The sequence below is a fragment of the Macaca nemestrina genome, chromosome 2 (assembly GCF_043159975.1).
Source record: "Macaca nemestrina isolate mMacNem1 chromosome 2, mMacNem.hap1, whole genome shotgun sequence".
Taxonomy (NCBI): Eukaryota; Metazoa; Chordata; class Mammalia; order Primates; family Cercopithecidae; genus Macaca; species Macaca nemestrina.
In genome coordinates, this window is record NC_092126.1 from 109,892,567 (window position 1) to 109,912,719 (window position 20,153).

Genomic DNA, 20,153 nt, shown 5'->3' on the forward strand with positions numbered 1-20,153 from the left:
TCTGACCTACAGAATTGTACGAGAATACATTTGTGTTATTTTAAACCATTGAATTTGTGGTTCTGTTACAGCAGCAATAGGGAATTCATACCTCTTAAGTTTCCCTGCCTGCGAAGCAAAGGGACTCCCGGCCCCATCCTAAGTCATAATCTAACCTTCTGACTGCCCTTTTCTAATTTCTTATTCAGTAGGAATGTTGGAAATAGTGGCACAGGTCGGGGAATCAAAGGGGGACCCTCCCAAACCCACCCCCAAAACCCAGATGGGAAGGACAGCAAGCTGGATTGAGGACCTTTGGTCCAGCAAGTTGCACTTGAACAAACAAGAAGTATCCGGTTACTAGACACTTCAGAGATAGAAGTGAGAACTTTAGAAGTTTAACATAATCCTCTATGAAGGAGTGTTATTTTAATTTATCAGATTAAGTTACCAAATATGCAGCTTGCCAGGTGTCTTCTTTCAGCCCTAAGAAATTTGGCTTCTGCAAGGTTCTAACTACCTCAGTTGTAATGCCACCTTAATTACAGTGTTATCTAATGATCATACCATCCTTTGTTCTAGAATGAGAGGATTTTTAAGGTAAAATTGACAAAGGTGAAGATGAGAAATTAGCCCTAAAGTATTCTCACTTGGCTCACTGGAGAGTTGAAACTTAACACAAGGTTTCAGAGAGCTTTGGTGCACACAGAATGTGCTTGTAACTCAGGCTTGACATCTGATTTCACAAAAGTAAGAAAACGCAATTTTTTAAAATTGTGCTAAAAAAAAAAAAAACCTCAAAATCGTGAACCATATTTAAGTTCACAGTTCAGTCATGTAAGTAGATTCACATTGTTGTGAAACAGCTCCCCAGAACTTTTTAATTTTGCAGAACTAAAACTCCATACCCATTAACAAACGACTCCCTATTTCCTCTCCTCCAAGCCCCTGGCAATCACCATTCTACTTTTCTGTTTCTACAAATTTCACTGCATTAGATACTGCAAATAAGTGAAATCACACAGCATTTGTCTTTTTGTGACTGGCTTATTTCATTTAACTTAACATCCTCCAGGTTCATCCATGTTGTAGTATGTGTCAGAATTTCCCTCCTTCTTAAGGCTGAATAATACTCCACATGTTGTTTATCCATTCATCATTTGATCCATTGATAAACATTTGTGTTGCTTCCACTTCTTGGCTATTGTGAACTGTGCTGCTATGAATATGAGTGTGCAAATATCCCTCACTGGCGTCCTTCTTTTTTTTTATTTTACTTTAAGTGAGACCCTTCTTTCAATCCTTTTGGGTATATACCCAGAAGTGAGATTTCTGGATCATATGGTAGTTCTATTTTTAATTTTTTGAGGAACTATCATGGTTTTCCACAGTGATAACACCATTTTGCAATCCCACCAACAGTGTGCAAGGGTTTCAATTTCTCTATATCCTCACAAACACTTGTTATTTTCTGCTTTTGTTTTCTTTTATCATAGCCATACATATAGGTGTGAAGTGATATCTTGTAGTCATTTTGATTTGCATTTCTAGAAAATGCTATTTTATGATGCACATTCACACTTTCAAGGCAATATCACAAACAATATTTATATATCATAGCACCGATTAAATAAGGAAAACAAACTAGGCAATAATTTTTTAAACTTGGATAATTAGGACAATAAAAGAAATGGAAGTTAGATTATTTGTGAGCTCACTGAAGACTAGAGCCAAGAACTTTAATCTCAAGAAAGAATTGGAAAGTCCTTCAAAATCCTAAGAAATGCTATTATGTGGTCTAAACTGACTTTGATGACAGATCTTGCCACTGACAAGTGGTGTGGGAGAAGCTGCAAGATGAGATACTAGAAAAAAATGTCCTCCTTATTATCAGGAAAAATTAGAATCAAGTAAATATTTTAAAGAAAAGAGAAATGAGTAAGATCCGTGGATTTTTTTAAATAGGTAATTTTTGAAAAAGAAAATTATATAGAATTACACATTTGTAAGACCAATAAAATATTGTTCCTGTAACTTTGGAAAATGGAGGAAGAAAATAAACACACCTGTCATACACTTGTTTTAGATGTCAATGGGATTCCCAAGTGGAGTTGCCCCAAGTGGAGTTGCCCCAAAGAGGAGAAACCAGAAACAGGTGCCGATATTAAAGGTCAAAGCTGGAGTAAGAAACAGAAGTCATCTATGTATCAAAACCAAATCCTAGTTTTAAAAAGGATTAGTACCCTCAGTACAATGATAAAGCACTAAACCTTGGCTCAAATACAGAACGGTCTTTGGGTGAAAACATAATCCATTCTGAGCCGATTAGAATATACACCTCAGTAAGTAGTAGGATTGGATATCCACTTCCTCAACCTTTTTCTTTTAAAGTTTAAAAAACTGACCATTTTGTGAATATCTGCTCTAACGACCCAGATAAACACCAGCCAAGCCTTCGGAAGGAGGCATCTCTAAGCCAGAAAGAGAGTTGAGAAGCTTGCTGGGTCTTTCTACAGAAAAGTGAGAAAGTGAGAAGGAACCATCTCCTACCACATCCAGTTATTAAAATTAAAATGAACTTCTGTCTCTTTCTGTACAAAAAAGACTATTGGATTCTTCCATAACTCAAATTGGGAGGAACATGGTAGTAAGGATTTAATTCACTACTTTATAGCTTACTAGCTCTGTGATCCATTACACCCCAAACAAGAAAACATGTGGGTGGGGAGGGTGGCTAGAACCATCAAGAAATTTAAAAGAGATTCTGGTGGAAATAAAATTAAAGCTACAGTCAAGAAACCAGATGTGAGTCCTGCTATTAATTACAATACACTACTCAAGGATTTCACCTAAGTGCCTTTGCCCCTTCATTTCTGATGGGCGTCATTACATTCTATCCCAAAATATGGCGCCTTGGCATTTGAGAAAACTGCAGAAGCAGGAAGGTATCTCTGACTTTCCTCTCAGCCTTCACCCCTGAAGTAGGTCATAACAGAATTATCTGACCTTCCTCCCGGCAGCTGGTCATAAGACCCCCCTTCTGGAGGTATCCTGCCTGTATCTGAAGTATAGGAACATCCTTATCCTCAAAGACACGGGGACGCCAAGAAGAATCTGAACTGACAGGCCTTGGTAAATTTCCCCCAGCGTATTTCTATTAGATCACACCTTGTTGTCCTCCAATCATGTTTTTCCACAACTATGCACTTCATCATCAAACTTAGTATCAAAAAATGCACTAGTTGTTCAGGCACAGTGGCTTACGCCTATAATCCCAGCAATTTGGGAGGCCAAAGCGGGAGGATCACTTGAGGTCAGGAGTTCAAGACCAGCCTGGCCAATATGGCGAAACCCCATCTCTACCAAAAATACAAAACTTAGCCAGGCGTGGCAGCACACACCTGTAATCCCAGCTACTCGGGAGGCAGAGGTGGAAGAATCTCTTCAGCCGAGAGGTGGAGGTTACAGTGAGCTGAGATTATACCACTGCACTCCAGCCTGGGTAACAGAGCGAGACTCTGTCCCCCACAAAAAACACACACAAATTTACCTGTTTCTTTGAGTCTTCATTTCTGAAGGCTCCCATATCACATAAAACTTATGTTAAATATATTCGTATGTTATTTTCACTTCTTAATCCATCTTTTGTTATAGGAGTCTCAGCCATGAACCTAGCAACAGATGAGGAAAAAAAATCTTTTCCCCCCTACACTTCCAACATATAAAAAATAGGTTTAATAAAAAGCTTTTAGAACCAGGATGTTTTTCTTTTAAGAATATTTTATTCTTTCACTCATATTACTTTAATATTCATACGTGTATTCTGCCATGTAAATAACCTTTCCAAATTATGTATCAGTCTACTTGCATCATGTCAAATTTTCAAATCTCTATATTTCCACTAAGATACATATTCTCCTTTGGAATCTTTCTGTGCGTTTATATGAATAAATTAAATAGTATCTCTACAAACATAGTCAAGTAATATATTTGTTTTGGGTTATTACATAACATTAAATAATTATATCTCAATGCAGTATTTTTTTCATATGTGACAGTGAAACAAGGTTTTTACACAAAAACTGGTTTTATTAAAATAAAATTTACATAAATTATGAAGAGTCTATTTGTGTGAAAGCCCCTCTTCAGATATATTTTCCACTTGCCTATACGTAACATATACCTTAGCATGAAATAAAAATCATTCAAGTAGTACAGCTAATAAATTTGAATTGTATTTTTAGTGTTAAAAAGAAAGAAAATGTAACCGTTTAAGATTCAATAAAGGTGATTTCTCATTTTCCTACTGTTTTCATCTCTCTTTTTTTTTTTTTTTTTTGAGATGGAGTCTCACTCTGTTGCCCAGGCTGGAGTGCAATGGTAGGATCTTGGCTCACTGCAACCTCTACCTCCTGGGTTCAAGCGATTCTCTTGCCTCAGCCTCCCGAGTAGCTGGGATTACAGGTACCTGTCACCACACCCGGCTAATTTTTTGTATTTTTAATAGAGACAGGGTTTCACCATGTTGTTTAGACTGGTCTCGAACTCCTGACCTCGTGATTCGCCCATCTTGGCCTCCCAAAGTGCTGGGATTACAGGCGTGAGTCACCGTGCCTGACCCTGTTTTCATCTCTTAACCTACTTCTCAGAGTTTGTTTCTAAGTGGAAGCAGTCCTCCATCGAAGCACTACCATGTGGTTTTAGAACGCTCTGCCTGTTTCACAGCTGTTGAGAATAAAATGTTTGGACTTATGAGTAAGCCCATCAAGACAAAATATTGGGATGTCAATAATAACCCTTTTAAAAATGGTTAGTTCTTCAGACAGAGAAAATAAAAATCACCCTACATTTCTACCCCAGATTAACTTCCAAAAAACAAAAAACTGGCTATACCTGTTCTGGAGTATGGTAGCCACATGTGTGTGGGGTCCCCTAGTTTTCCCCATTTTTGTCTCTGTCCTGACCAAGAAACACACAGTGCCTTGACCCAGCCAGCTGATGTTTTCCTCTGCAGGTCTGAACCCCAGCCTGGGCCTTGAACATTCCTAGACACTAATAAAGGTGTTTAGGTTGTTGCTGGAAACACTGAAAGATCAACCATGTTGCTAAACATGTGGAAGCCAGCCCAGCCTCCACCCAAATTCCTTACATCCTCATGTGAACTCCATCACCTGACCCGCTCACCGGGGACATGCCCAGGTAGAACATCCCTTGTCTCACTGCCCATCACAAGGACGCTGCAGCCCACACTGTGTGTAAGCTCCCCTCATAAATGCTTTGGACTGATCACCCTGCGATTTCGTGCTTCTTCCTTTAGAATCGCAACTGGCCCCGCCTTGGAACGGTTTGGAGCATTCTGTCATGGGAATTCCCCATCAGGTCAAACCCAAGGCTAGTGTGACTCCAGTCTTGGGTTTGACCTGATGGAACAATGTGGCTATTTAAATTGAATTGAATTGAAAGATGGGTTCTTCAATCACATCAGTCACTGTTCAAGTGCTCAAGAATCACATGTGTCTGGTTTACCACCTTGGACAACGCAAATACAGAACATTTCCGTCACTGTAGAAAGCTCCACTGGATGGTACTGGGCAGGACCACAGAGGAGATGATTCATATAAAAATATGCCACTATATACATATTTTCCTTCTTAGTCACAAAAGCTGCTTGGTTTTTTTAGTTATAACAATAATAACACTGTTATTGCTGTTTGATTTGCTTTTGAGACAGGGTCTCACTCTGTCACCCAGGCTGGAGGGCACTGACACAATCACAGCTCACTGCAGCCTCGACCTCCCAGGCTCAGGCGACTTTCCCACCTCAGCCTCCTGAGTAGCTGGGACCACAGGCATGTGCCACCAAACCTGGCTAATTTTTTTGTGGAGATGGTGTTTTGCCATGATGCCAAAGCTGTTCTCAAACTCCTGGGCTCAAACAACATGCTTGCCTTGGCCTCCCATAGTGCTGGGATTACAGGTGTGAGCCACCATGCCCAGTCAAAGTTATATGTTTAAGCTTATTTATCTTCAACACCGTCAGCCACAACCTGTTTATTTTAGCCCAGGACAGTGGTATAAAAATAAGAGATTGTGTATAATTTCTCCAAATCTTGTGATGTGACATAAGAGCCCAAAGTCCTGTAATGAATCCCACCTCTCCAAAATTCAAACAGCCCATGGGCTCCCTCTGGACTGAAGCATCTTTGCTATGGGCAGAGTTGTCCTGTGGTACCCACAAGGAAGCCTTGCTAGGAACTCCTTATCAGTGTGGACTGGTCATCGCCGTTACCCTACATGGCCATCTTGGAGGAAGGGATCCCGAGGGCATTGCCTTTGCTCTTTACTGAGGTGTGTCCCAGGACCCCCAAGGTGGCCACTCAGGGCAGGATGGCCATCCATGAAGGCCACTGAAGACTTCCCATGAACAGCCAGGCCCACACTTCCTCAGCTAGAGCTACCCACGCACCATCTGAGCATCCTGTGCCCAATACATGGGCAGATATTCCAGCCTTTCTTTCCACCTTCAAGGCCTAGATTGTACCTACAAGTCTCTCCTGGGAGCCTACACTTGCCAAAATATAACTTAAAACATATGAAAATAGCAGTTTATATAAACTCAAGGAAGATTATTCTCAGTAAAAGAAATAATGAAACTTTCAAAATAACAAAGTACTCTCACTTGATTAGTCCAATATAAATGCTCTTTTCACAATCCCTTATCTTTTTTTTTTTTTTTTTGAGACAGTTCTGTCACCCGGGCTGGAGTGCAGTGGCATGATCTCGGCTCACTGCAACCTCTGCCTCCCAGGTTCAAGTGATTCTCCTGCCTCAGCCTCCTGAGCAGCTGGGATTACAGGCACCTGCCACCAAACCCAGCTAATTTTTTGTATTTTTAGTAGAGATGGGGTTTTGTCATGTTGGCCAAACTAGTCTCGAACTCCTGACCTCAGGTGATTCACCCACTTCGGCCTCCCAAAGTGCTGGGATTACAGGTGTGAGCCACCGCGCTCGTTCCCTTTATCTTTTGATTCCTGAAAACAATGCACTTAATTTCTGTATTTGGTCTTTTAGTTATAATTCTTAAAAATAAGACATTTTAAAACATTTTAAAACATATTAAATGCGCATTATTTGGAAACAAGTGTATGCAAATGAACCTGGAAATATCAATATATAAACCAATTTTTCAATTCGCCAATCCATGGAGGGAGATACTCATGTATTTGACATTTGAAAACCATTTTTCTTAGCAACTATGACAGTGGTTTCTAGGCTTTGTCCTTAAGCACAAGCCATTCTTCCTATATGACATGATCATAACAAAGATTTATATATAGCTCCAGAGAATAGTGAGATTTGCAGTCTTCTGACAGATATCAAAGTTGAAGGCTAAAAGACACTTTGGTGGTATAGCTGGGAACAGATTCTGTAACAGAAAGAAAAAAATATGCTCAGTCATTCACCATTTTATTATGAAATCTAACTACATGCTATGGCCTATGTCAATACACCCATTATTGTCACTTCATGTTTTAAGTATAGAGATACTGTATAGGTGATAAATAATGCATCTGTCACCATTAAGTCAGCCATCACAAAAGTGCAGTCAAACTTTAGAAATGTTTAGATCTAAGAATCGTTAACTCTCATTCTTTTGCAATCTTTCCAGCCAACTTACAGCTACATCAAGATCTTGGAAGCTGTATGACCCTATAGTATTAATAGATGACAAAATAGAAATAGATGGTCACGGACTTGGGACTGTGGCTAGTAGGTGGCAGAGGGTACCGTTTATAAGAGAAGTTTGGGCTGTTCCTAAACCATACATGATCTTTCATAGTGAACCTTCTCTCAGCCTTGCTCTTCCCACTAGTTGCTGACCCCTCTTCTGTCTCCCTTCATAGCCAAATTTTGTCAAAGGATGGTCTATATCAATGGCTCTCAGAGTGTACTTCTCAGACACAAGACATCAACATCACCAGGGAGCTGGTCAGAAGTGTACTTTGTCAGGCCCTGCCCCAGGCCTGATGAGTAAAAATTCTCATTCCTGTGTTCACTAAAGCTTGAGGACCAGTGAGGGCTTCACATCCTCATCCTTCTGGAATCACACAAGGTTGTAGGCCCTTATGGGCAGATCAAATCTACTATTTTTTCACTCAGACATTGGTCTGATGGGGAAAGAAGGAAAACAAGGAAGACACCATGATAAAGAAAAGAAAACGAGCAAATTTTTTAAAATTCAGAGCACATGCCTGACCATATCTAGGTTGAACCATCAAAAAGTGGCATTTCTGTAGGACAAAACCAGCTTAATATTAGCAATATCATGTGTTCAATCTAATATATATGAATATATACAGGATAAAATTATCATTATTATTTAGAAATAAGTAAACAAATTAAAAATCTATCATCCCTAAAGTTAATTTTTAAAAGCAAATTATTTTAAAATAAATTAACTTATTTAAATAAATAATAGCTAATAATATATTATCAATAAAATCAATAATATATTTATTAAATGGTATTTTTTATAATAGATAAATATATTTATTTTATTTAAATTGATTAATTTTAAAAGCAAATTATTATTACTGGCCACATAGATCTAAAACTTAACACCTATTTTCTTTCTTGTAGTTTTACATAATAGCACTACAATATAATTATGAATAAATAAATGAGTAAAATGGAACACTAAAGGTTCTCACAAGAGGAAAACCATACAACACAAAGGTAAATTTTGACAAATAAATGGTTCTGTTATTTCAGTTTCACACTTACAATAGATTTCTACTTTATTTCATATTAGTTCAGCATTCAAAATTAGGGATATCCAAACAGATTAAAAGTAACCATATAGAAATTTTAGTTTAGCTGAAACAATTTTTAATTTGCCCAATAAATGACACTTTTCATCATTTCTGGCTATCTGAATGTGACTAATCGTCTTCAGATATCTACTGATGTGGGAGGGGCATGCCCACGCATGCCATTTTCTGAGGGTGGCTGAGGGAGCCTGCCCACAGATGCTCATCATCAGAGGCCCAGGGCCAGTGCTGCTTCCTCCCTAAATCCACATGGGGGACATCTCTCTTCCTGCCAGGTCTGCACCTAGCTCATCAAAGAACTGAAAAATTAAGGAATAACTCTCAGGCATGCACACCCAAAAAGGAGGCAGTGATTAGAAGACCAAAGACTGACGTATGCCTTTTTCCTGGGGAGGCTGTCTTGTGATGGAAGGAAGGGCTTAAGGCTTCCAGAACATCATTAGGATCTCTCCACTCCTTTGGAAACAGCCGCCGGAATCTGGCGCTGGGAAAAAACCTTCCCACCCTTTCCTCAGGTACTTGACCCGCCTCGCCCCTCTGTATTCTCACCACCCTATGGAAACCAAAACTAAATGCATCTATGCGCAAATTGGCCATCCTGCACTTCCCTTTTGTGATTTTTATGTAAGTGTTCTTGATTTATATGAGGTAACTTTTTCAAAAGTTGAATTTAAATGGATTTTGAAACGTCATCTTATTTTTCATGTAACTTAGGATACTATTTTGTCAATATCGTTTAGTTAAAAACTCACGTATGGTTAGTAATGCAACCCTCACATTTTAAGCGCACATTTCCCAGCTTCTCTGTCAAACAGTGGATGATTCATCAAGCATTCAAATGGACTAGGACAATTTGATATTTTAAGGTAATGTATCATTTGGAATGTGTTGGAGGGTAAATGGAAAAATAATTTACAAAGTAACGTGCCCCTCAACCCATAAACTTTTTGTCAATTTGACTTCTATTAACAAATGTGTTACACAAGTGAAAGTCTGTACACTCATTTTAAATAATTTTAAATATGAGTAACCCACCTCTTTCTTTAAGGTCTTCAATATAGGCTTTCATAACTTCTTTATCAAAATGTTGGCGATCCCGTTCACTTTCCATTATTTCATCGCCATCTTCACATCGGGCATTATCAATAGGATTGTCCCTAAGGCTTACAAATCTATTCGAGAAAGCATGGAAAGTATCACCTTGTCACCTGTGCATTTTAAACTGCAAAATTCCTCACACAAAATAACCTCTGTTATCCCAAGTTCCGGCTTATCTTTAAAAGTCACCATTGACCCCATGATATTAGCATCACCAGTGGAATTCCAGTGTGGAATAATCCAACAGTAATATAGAGCCAGTTTTAAAGTACAGACTGTTCAGAGGCCTGATGGGGAAATGAGAGCTCCCTAGTCACAGGCAGAGAGGACAGGAGGCCATGGAGTGGACACTAACACCTCCTCTCTCAGGCAGATCCTCACAGCTGCATGTCATCCTGCAATGTTTGATGTTACTCCCAGCAAGGGACATCCATCTTTAAAATGATGTGTCCACATTACAAAGGACTCAAGGAAAATCCCCACAAAATGGGTATTTAAAAGATAGGACATGACTCGGCGCAGTGGCTCACTCCTATAATCCCAGCACTTTGGAAGGCTGAGGCGGGTGGATCACCTGAGGTCAAGAGTTCGAGACCAGCCTAAACAACATGGTGAAACCCCATCTCTACTAAAAATACAAACATTAGCTGGATGTGGTGGCGTGTGCCTATAATCCCAGCTACTCAGGAGGCTGAGGCAGGAAAATCGCTTGAACCTTGGAGGCAGAGGTTGAAGTGAGCTGAAATCACACCATGGCACTCTAGCCTGGGCAACAGAGAGAGACTCAATCTCAAAAATAAATAAATAAATAAATAAATAAAAGACAGGACAGGAACAGAGACTCATGCCTATAATCCCAGCATTTTAGGAGGCCAAGGCAGGAGGATATGCTTGAGGCCAGGAGTTGGAGACCAGCCTGGGCAACATAGAGAGACTCCAACTCTACAAGAAATACAAAAGATTAGCTGAGTGTGGTGGCACATGCCTGTAATCCCAGCTACTCGGCAGGCTGAGGCAAGAGGATCGCTTGGTCCCAGGAAGTCAAGGCTCCAGTGAGCTATGACGACACTACTGCACTCTAGCCTGGGCAATGGAATAAGACCCCATCTCTGAAAAAATAAGAGTAAAAATAAATAAAACATGAAATGCTGCTAAAAAAATAAAAGGCACACACACACGCACAAGCTAAAGGGGTGAAACGCAAATGGCATTTGATCTTCTGTCTTCACAATTTTCAAAGATGTATTGATGTGAAAAATGTTATAATTATTTCAATTCAAAACAGTAAATCTCTTAAATAGTTTTTGGTTGCAATTGCAGGCCCTGCTGTCTTGAGGTGTTAGCATGTTCTCATTGGATTATAGACGAGGGCTGTATATATGGAAGATATGAGCCACGAGTGTTGTATTTTAGTATATATACACACTATATATATATATACATATATATATATTTCCCACTTCATTTTCCTGTTAATTTTGTTTAATGTCTGAACATAGAGAGAGTTTAAAAGTTGTAATGTTTAATGTAGATAGAACCATTCAACTTTTCCTTTACTTTTTTTTCATTGAGTTAATGTTTATCTTCCTTCCCTATTCAAAAATAAGAAATATACCTACATTTTATCATTCTTAAAATTTTTAATCAAAGTAATCACTGTACATATTTTTAAACCTGCAGAGTGTAATTGTGCTTCTTTGTGAAGCAACAGTCTCTCACCCTCCCCTTAATTACTCTTCAGATCCCAGAAGCAATATTTTTTCATTGGTCTATCACTGTTTTTCCTTAATCTATTTAAAATGCCTTTTACCTTAGGACAAATACTTTCATGTCATTCAATCAAGTGGTGGTATTTCTCCCCTTCTTTCCAGTTTCCCAACCTTCACACTTCTAAATTTTTACCATTTTACTTTTTAAACATTTTATTATGAAAATTCTTAAATATTCACAAAAGTAGAAAAAAGTTTATAGTGAACACCCATGTACAATCCTCTAGATTCCATGTTTAACGTTTTACTATACTTGCTTTAACACATATCCGCCCATCTGTCCACACACTTATCCGCCAACTATCCACCCATCTATCCACCCATCCATCCACCCATCCATCTACTCATCTATCCACCCATCTATCCACCCATCCATCTACCCATCCATCCACCCATCCATCCACCCATCCATCCACCCATCCATCTACCCATCCATCTACCCTTCTATCCACCCATCCATCCACCCATCCATCTACCCATCCATCTACCCTTCTATCCACCCATCCATCCACCCATCCATCTACCCATCCATCTACCCTTCTATCCACCCATCTATCCATCCATCCATCCAACCATTTATCCAACCATCCATCCAACCATCTGTCCACCCATCTATCCACCTATCCATCCACCCATCTATTCACACATCTATCCACACATCAGACATCTCATTTTTTTTATGCATCTCAAAGCACCATCACAGACATTGTGTACTTTTACTTTGTTAAGGTCAATACTATACACATTCTGATGTGTAATCACATCTCACTTTTCTTTTGGCTGCAGTTTGACTCTAAAATTGAAAATCAATAAATAATATTTACATTTTTGTGACAACTATCTGGTAAGGCTTGGTAATGCCTTCCTATCTGAGAATGAGACAGCAGAATTTGGCTCGGCCCCTGAGTATGTAGGCAGTGCTGGCCAAGGTACCGGCCCCACTGTGGGTGATCACTCGCTCAGGCATGGAGCTAGCAGGTCCCCAGGGCAATCGCCAAACACAAAACTCTGGGGTCTTTTCTCCAGGGGTACCTTAGAGAACGTCTCAGGCTTTTGGTCTGGGGCCTGGACTGCTGGTACAGAGTGGTCTGCCCATTGTAATTAAGGAGGTGGTTGGGGGGTGCCTGTTGATATAAAACTTTTTCCATTTTTCCTCTTGTTTTAAGCACCATATTTCTGTCTACACCTCCCTGTACCGACATTTCTGGCCACCAAGCATCTTCAGGACAGATTGGCTTGCTCCTCGGCTTGTTCTCCGGGATTTGGTTTGTTTCACCTTACTTTCATCAATGACTGCTATTCTGTCTACTCGAGGTATCTCATAAAAATTTGAGATTTCTCATATTTTACATTTTTTCCTTTCATTTTAGTAGACTCTTTTAAGGGATAAGTGTATAAGTGTTCAAAGGGATCAAGCCATCATCATTAACATGGCATTTCTTATTCTTTTTATAACTTTCTTTTCTTATTTGACTTGTTTCTTGGTCTAGTTTTCTTTCCATATGCTATTTATGCCATATATTTGTGATATTAACTATATATGGCATATATAGCTATGTACTCCAAGATTTCTTATGCTATAAAGTGAAGAACAGGCTTTATCACTAGCCAGTTTCTTCATACCATATGAAATCCCCAGTTGCTTATGAAAATTCCTATATCATATATTAGCATTGATTTCAGGACTACCTATTCTCTTCCAATAACTCACCTACAAATCATTGCCCAGCATTGCATCATTTTGAGATCACCCCTTCTAAATATGCTGTAATTCTTTTTTTTTTTTTTTTTTTTTTCAGATAGGGTCTTGCTCTGTCGTCCAGGCTGCAGTGCAGTGGTGCACAATCATGGCTCACTGCAGCCTCGATCTCCCAAGCTCAAGTGACCCTTGCACGTCAGCCTCTCAGGTAGCTGGGACTACAGGCACATGCCACCACGCCAGGCTGTTTTTTTTGTTTGTTTGTTTGTTTGTTTGTTTTTGGTGGAGTCTCTCTCTGTCGCCAGGCTGAGTGCAGCAGCACGATCTCAGCTCATTGCAACGTCCACCTCCCGGTTTCAAGCGATTCTCCTGCCTCAGCCTCCTGAGTAGCTGGGATTACAGGTGTCCATCACTGTTGCCAGCTAATTTTTTGTATTTTTAGTAGAGATGGGGTTTCACCATGTTAGTCAGGCTGGTCTTGAACTTCTACAGGTTATTTCTAAGAAATCAGTAAGCTATTAAATTTTTCTGCAAACTTGTATCTATTCTTTTTATTGAAATTTCAATAATTCAAAGAGCTTCCATCTGATTCTCTTAGATTTCTGAGTCCTACAATTATATCATTTGAAATTACTTTAGTTAGGTGACAGGTTTACCCTGACTGCTATGAGACATGAAGCTGCCAAGCCTACTTCCAGGGGCTGGATGTGGAAGGGGCTCTAGAGAGGAATCCTGCTACCCCTCTCACCGGTGGTCCTCTTCTTATTCAAACAATATTCCACACACAGCCAAGCACAGTGGAAGACCTATTTTGGTGGAAGGGGCAGAGTAGGGCATGCATGAGATGTCTTACACCCTGTTTACCTTGTGCTTATACAGATATGAAGTTGGTCTCTTTCTTTGCAGCAGTCAAACCTCTTTGTTTGCCATGCATTTATTGCAAGGACAGGAAGATAAGATTGAACTCTGCTGATAGTAAGCACTTACCACTGAAGAACTAGGAGTCCTGGGGAAATATTCTGGCTAGTGGTTGTGTTAACAGCCTCCTGGTGTTCAAGGCTAATGGGTCTCTGGACAGAGAGAAGGTGGCTCTTACTAAAGCAGCCTCATGTGAAGAATGTGGGGAGGGCCCAAACCGCTGGGGATGGACAAAAATGGTCTCAGGTAGAATTAATGGGGCAACCCCAAAGCTCCAGATTCTGGGAGGATGTGCTGCCAGGGAGCCATCAGCTACCTTGGAGTCATTTCTGGGAAAGGTGGAGCTAGGACTTTTCAATTCCATTTCCATCTCACCCCAGTTGCATGGATGGTTTTTCTTAGTCATGGGTGGTTTATAGGTTCACTTAAGGAAACCTAAAGAAGGGTGAAGCAACCAGGGAGGGTCCTTTCAACATCTGCTGACCCCTCCAGGCCGGCAGCGATGTGAGCACTGAGCGAAAGACCATGGGCCCTGGACATATGTCCTGCAACACCACCAACCAGCATGCAGCATTTGTGCAGAAATCCTCTGAACCCTATGCCTCTTCCTCGTGTCATATGCCACAAACTCCAAAATCCTGTAAAATGTCACCAGAACTTCTGTGAGTTGGGAACAGGTTCTCAGAGTATGAGAGGCATCTAATCCGGGTCCTGAGACAGCTGCCCAGGCTCCAGTGCTGCTCACTCCTTACCTGTGTCTGAGTGTGTCTGCTGGGATTTCTGGGCTACTCACTTTAAAGGTGTGGACGAGTCACAAAGGGCAGTTGGGAGCTCCACCAAATGGTCCCCACTGACGACTAACAGAGTGAGCTTCTTCAGGTTCAGCATGGAGTAGGGAAGGTAGGTCAACTTGTTTTTATACAAGAGAAAGCTCTGCAGCTCTTCTAGCCTAAGAAGAGGTAAAAACAATCATAACACTGAACTTGGCATCATAGCTAAGAAAACCAATGTGAATTACAAATAAATTCTAATAGGAAGTCCCTACTTTATTTTATCCATGTGACCTTTATGAGAACCAACTTATTCTAAGTTTTGTTCTTGTTGTGTTTTTTGTTTGTTTGTTTGTTTGTTTTTTTGAGACAGGGGCTTATTGTGTTGCCCAGGTTGGAGTGCAGTGGCATAATCTCGGCTCACTGCAGCCTCAACCTCCTGGGCTCAAAAGATCCTCCCACCTCAGCCTCCTGACTACAAGCACATGCCACCATGCCCAGCTAATTATTTTTTGTATTTTTTGTAGAGACAGAGGGTCTTGCCATAGTGCCCAGGCTGGTCTTGAACTCCTGGGCTCAAGCAGTCTGCCTGCCTCGGCCTCGCAAAGTGTTAAGATTACAGGCATGAGCCACTATGCACTGCCTAAGTTTTAAATAACTAAAGTCATGCCAGGTGACATGATTTTTTGTAAGTTTTTACTGACTTAATCACCAGTTGAAGACACAGCTATAGCAGTGGGTTAAGCATACCACACAATACACACTAGGCCATGATGGAGCCTCAAATATCTGTATGTCCCTTCTGAGAGTTGACTGCATTTACAAGGGTTAACAGGGCATGGGAAGGCAATCATACTGGAATGAAAATGAGAATAAACAGATTTTAGCAATGTACTTCCTTTTGTACATCTTTTTTTTTTTTTAATGAGAGAGACAGGGTCTCACTATGTTGCCTAGGCTTGTCTTGAACTCCTGGCTTTAAGTAATCCTCCTTCCTTGGTCTCCCAAAGTGCAAGGATTCCAGGCAAGAGCCACTGTGCCCAGCCTCCTCTTGTATATCTTTAAAGCCCAGTTATTATCCTTCTGTCGTCACATTTTCCAACTTTAAAACAGGAAGGCAACTGCAGAGTGAAAAGTAAATGAGCAAAATACGTTTCAAACATGTCTTATTCTGTTTTCCATTTTATTCTAACTCAGTGGCCTCCCCCCGGGAATTTTTCTTTCATTTATTTCCAAAACTTTGGCTTATCACACAGATATTTCATAAAGTTCCCATGTTGCAAACTAAAAGATCCCCTCTTAGTCTCAAAAGCCTGGAAAGCATCAATACATATCACATGTATCAGGAATAAAGAAAAGTCATACAAGATGGCATTCAGGCCGAAGCCACTGCTGGCCTCTGTGTCACCATAGCTTGCTTGTGTTTCTTTATAAAAAAGATTGTAGGCCAGGCATGGTGGCTCATGCCTGTAATCCCAGCACTTTGGGAGGCTGAGGCAGGAGGATCACGCGAGTCCAGGAATTCAAGACCAGCCTGGGTGATATAGCAAGACCTTGTCTCCACAAAAAAATTATTTTAAAAAATTAGCCAGGCGTGATTTAAAAAATTAGCCAGGCCACACATCTGTGGCTCCAGCTACTTGGGAGGCTGAGGTGAGGGAATTGCATGAGCCCAAGCAGTCAAGCCTGCAGTGAGCCATGACTGCACTACTGCACTCCCGCCTGGGCAACTAGCAGGACTCTGTCTCAAAAAACAAAAAAAAATTGTAGATTCCAGGATGCCAGAGATTGTGTTTCATTTACCACTTTAAACCCATCCCATTCTCTAGGCTTGCCATACAGGAGTCTGATAATATTATAAGTGAATGACTGAATCTTACATGATAACTCTTATTTTTAAAAACATGAAATAGCTGCAAGAATCTAATTTGGGCCAGGCACGGTGGCTCATGCCTGCAATCCCAGAACTTTGGGAAGCCAAGGCAGAAGGATTGCTTGCACCCAGGAGTTTGAGACCAGCCTGAGAAACAAAGCAAGACCCTGTCTCAACAAAAAATAAAAATTTTAAAATATGTATATTTTTAATTTGAAAGAATATAATTTGAAAACCTGGCTAAGCATATCAATTTTGTTTGAAAGTTTATGTATAATGAATCAACAAATGAAACTAATAAAATTTGTCCTCATTGATATTCTAAACATAGAGTGATATGTTTCCATTCTATAATTAATAAATTAACTTCTCCACTTCTGTAGAGTGAAGGAAAGTTAATGGTGCCATTCTATGGAAGACTAAAGCAAATTAAAGTTCATCAAGACAATGAAGAGGTGTTCAAATGCACGTAAACACATACATGTATGATGCAGACTGGAAATTGTCTGATTCTATAATTTCTTTGGAAACTGATTTCCTGGAAACAATAAACTCTGGAAAATTAGTTGATTCCAAAGAACATTCATGTACTATACATGTTTTAAATGTTAACAGTGTTTGAAGCGTTAGTAACTAATACATACACCTCACCTTAGAATGCAAGTAGCTACCTGTCTATATCTTGAGGCAGGTCGATCAGGTTATTGTTGCTGATATCCAACCACTGCAAATTCGACATCCGCAGGACACAGATCGGGACACTGGAAAACTTGTTTGCTGAGATATCTACAAATGTAACTTGCTTCAAATTACTTAACTAGAAATGAATAACAAAATGTTCTAATTACTTTTATAAGAGTGGGAATAAAGTTCAACCAACAATTTTAAGATTGATATTTCTTTCCCAAAGGCATTTCTATGAATATACGCAAAGCAGATCAATACAGGATGTATTTTGGAGCACCTCGGATGTGTCATTCACTGTGTATGGGTAGGGAAGTTAAGATAAATAATACATTGCAGCTGCCTTCCAGGATTTTATATTGCTAAAAATTGTCAGTGCAAGCTGGGCTTGGTTGCTCATGCCTGTAATTCTAGCACTTTGGGAGGCTGAGGTGGACAGATTGCTTGAGCCCAGAAGTTCAAGACCAGCCTGGACACCATGGCAAAACCCCATCTCTACTGAAAATACAAAAATTAGCCAGATGTGGTGGTGCAACCTGTAATCCCAACTACTTGGGAGGCTGAGTCAGGAGAATCACTTGAACCCGGATAGTGGAGGTTCCAGTGAGCTGAGATTATGCCACTGCACACAAAAAAAGGAAAAAGAAAAGAAAAGAAATATATATATATATAAAATATTAAGCAATAGCTACAACACTGTATTTTTTATTTTTGATATATAGATGTAAATATGTGATAATAAAAATACAAAGGATGAATGTAATGGAGCTATATTGGGGCAAAAGTTTTTATATTTTACCAGAATTAAGTTATTACTAAGCTGAAGTAGATTGTGTTAAATTAAGAAGAATATTGTAATCTCTAGAATAAGCACACACAAAAATAAAAACAAAAAAATAGTTTTTAAAAATCAACAGAAGAAAAAAAATGGTATACTAATGAGTCAAAAGACACAGATTGTTAGTCAGGTTTTACCAAAAAATCCAACTATATGATGGCTATAGGAAACACAACTTAGAATCAAAGATACAAATAAGTTAAAAGTAAAAAAGATGGAAATAGATATATATATATAATGTGTATTAGTTTATTCTCACACTGCTAATAAAGATATAAACAATACCAGGTAATTTATAAAGAAAAGAGGTTTAATGGATTCATAGTTCCACATGGCTGGGGAGGCCTCACAATCGTGGTGGAAGGCAAAGGAGAAGCGAAGGCACGTCTTACGTGGCAGCAGGCAAAAAGAGAGGTTATGCAGAGGAACTCCCATTTATAAAGCCACCAGATCTCATGAGACTTATTCTCATGAGAACAGCACAAGAAAGACCTGCTCCCATGATTCAATTACCTCCCACCAGGTCCTTCTCATGACGTGTGGGAATTATGGGAGCTGCAATTCAAGATGAGATTTGGGTGGGGACACAGCCAAACCATATCACCATATCATCATGTAAAACATAACTATAAGAGAGATAGAGTGACTATATTAATATCAGACAAATTATATTTAAGAAACAATATTGTTAGGAATAAAGAAGGACATTTCATAATAATAAAAGGGTCAATAGCAGGAGTTCCCCTGACATAGGTCAGGAAGATGCAAGAATCATAAATGTATACGCAACTAACAACTAAAATATATGAAGTAAAAACTGATGGAATTAAAAGGACAAAGAGACAATTCAACAATTATAGTTAGAGTTGTTTTTTTTTTTTTTTTTTTTTTTTTGAGATGGAGTTTCACTCTGTCGTCCAGTCTGGAGTGCAGTGGAGAGACCTCAGCTCACTGCAGCCTCTATCTCCCATGTTGCCTAGTCTTGGGAGTGGGAATGGGGATTCATATCAAAGGTGCAAGAGATAATTGGGGGTAGTGGGGAGGAGTGATGGAAATGGCCTAAATTTGAATCTGTACACTTGTAATGGGTGAGTTGTATGGTATGTAGATTACACTTCAATGAAGGAGGAAAAGGTAGAAGAAGGGACAGAGAAGCAAACAGGGAGGCTGTTGCCCCAGTCCAGATGACAGACAACACTGTCTTGACCAGGGTGGCAGTGGGAAGGTGATGAAAATGGTTACACAGAATATATTCTGGAGGGCATGCTCAACAGGATTTATTTATGGATTGGATAGGGCACATGGGAGAAGAGAGGTTAAGGATGACTTAATTTACTTCCAGCCTTAACATCTGTGTGGAGATTGAGCCATTGCCTGAACTGGAAAAGACTGGGGTATGAGTGGACCTGTGCAGGAAGCCATGACCCCTGGCTGTGCACCCTCACCAGGACACCTGCTGGGCATCTCCCAGGGTAGAATGGGTGCTAACAGCTTAGAAGCAGCCACTTCCTCCTATACCCTGAAGCATTCAGGAAAGGCAAATAATGCCCCTTCTAGGATGGCAATCGGTGTCCAGTGCCTTGTCACCAGCAATCACCATTTATAGCCCATTCATTACCAGTAGCATTGCGAGATCCTTCTCTCACTCCAGCATGAGATGCTTATTGAGTTTAATTTGGCATTAAAAATTGTTC

General features: G+C 39.9%; 1 protein-coding gene across 2 annotated transcripts in view; it reads right to left on the reverse strand.

The window, feature by feature from the left end:
- Positions 1-5,989: 5,989 nt before the first annotated feature.
- LOC105480359 (leucine rich repeat containing 2) overlaps positions 5,990-20,153 on the reverse strand; it is a 52,535-nt gene continuing 38,371 nt past the window's right edge. For both annotated transcript variants that reach the window (XM_011739061.2, XM_011739062.2), the window contains exons 6-9: positions 17,609-17,754; positions 15,088-15,243; positions 9,846-9,982; positions 5,990-7,405 (exon numbers count right to left, since the gene is read on the reverse strand). In XM_011739061.2, coding sequence (XP_011737363.2) covers positions 7,356-7,405; positions 9,846-9,982; positions 15,088-15,243; positions 17,609-17,754 — 489 coding nt within the window. In that variant the 3' untranslated portion in view covers positions 5,990-7,355. The remainder of the gene's footprint in view (positions 7,406-9,845; positions 9,983-15,087; positions 15,244-17,608; positions 17,755-20,153) is intronic.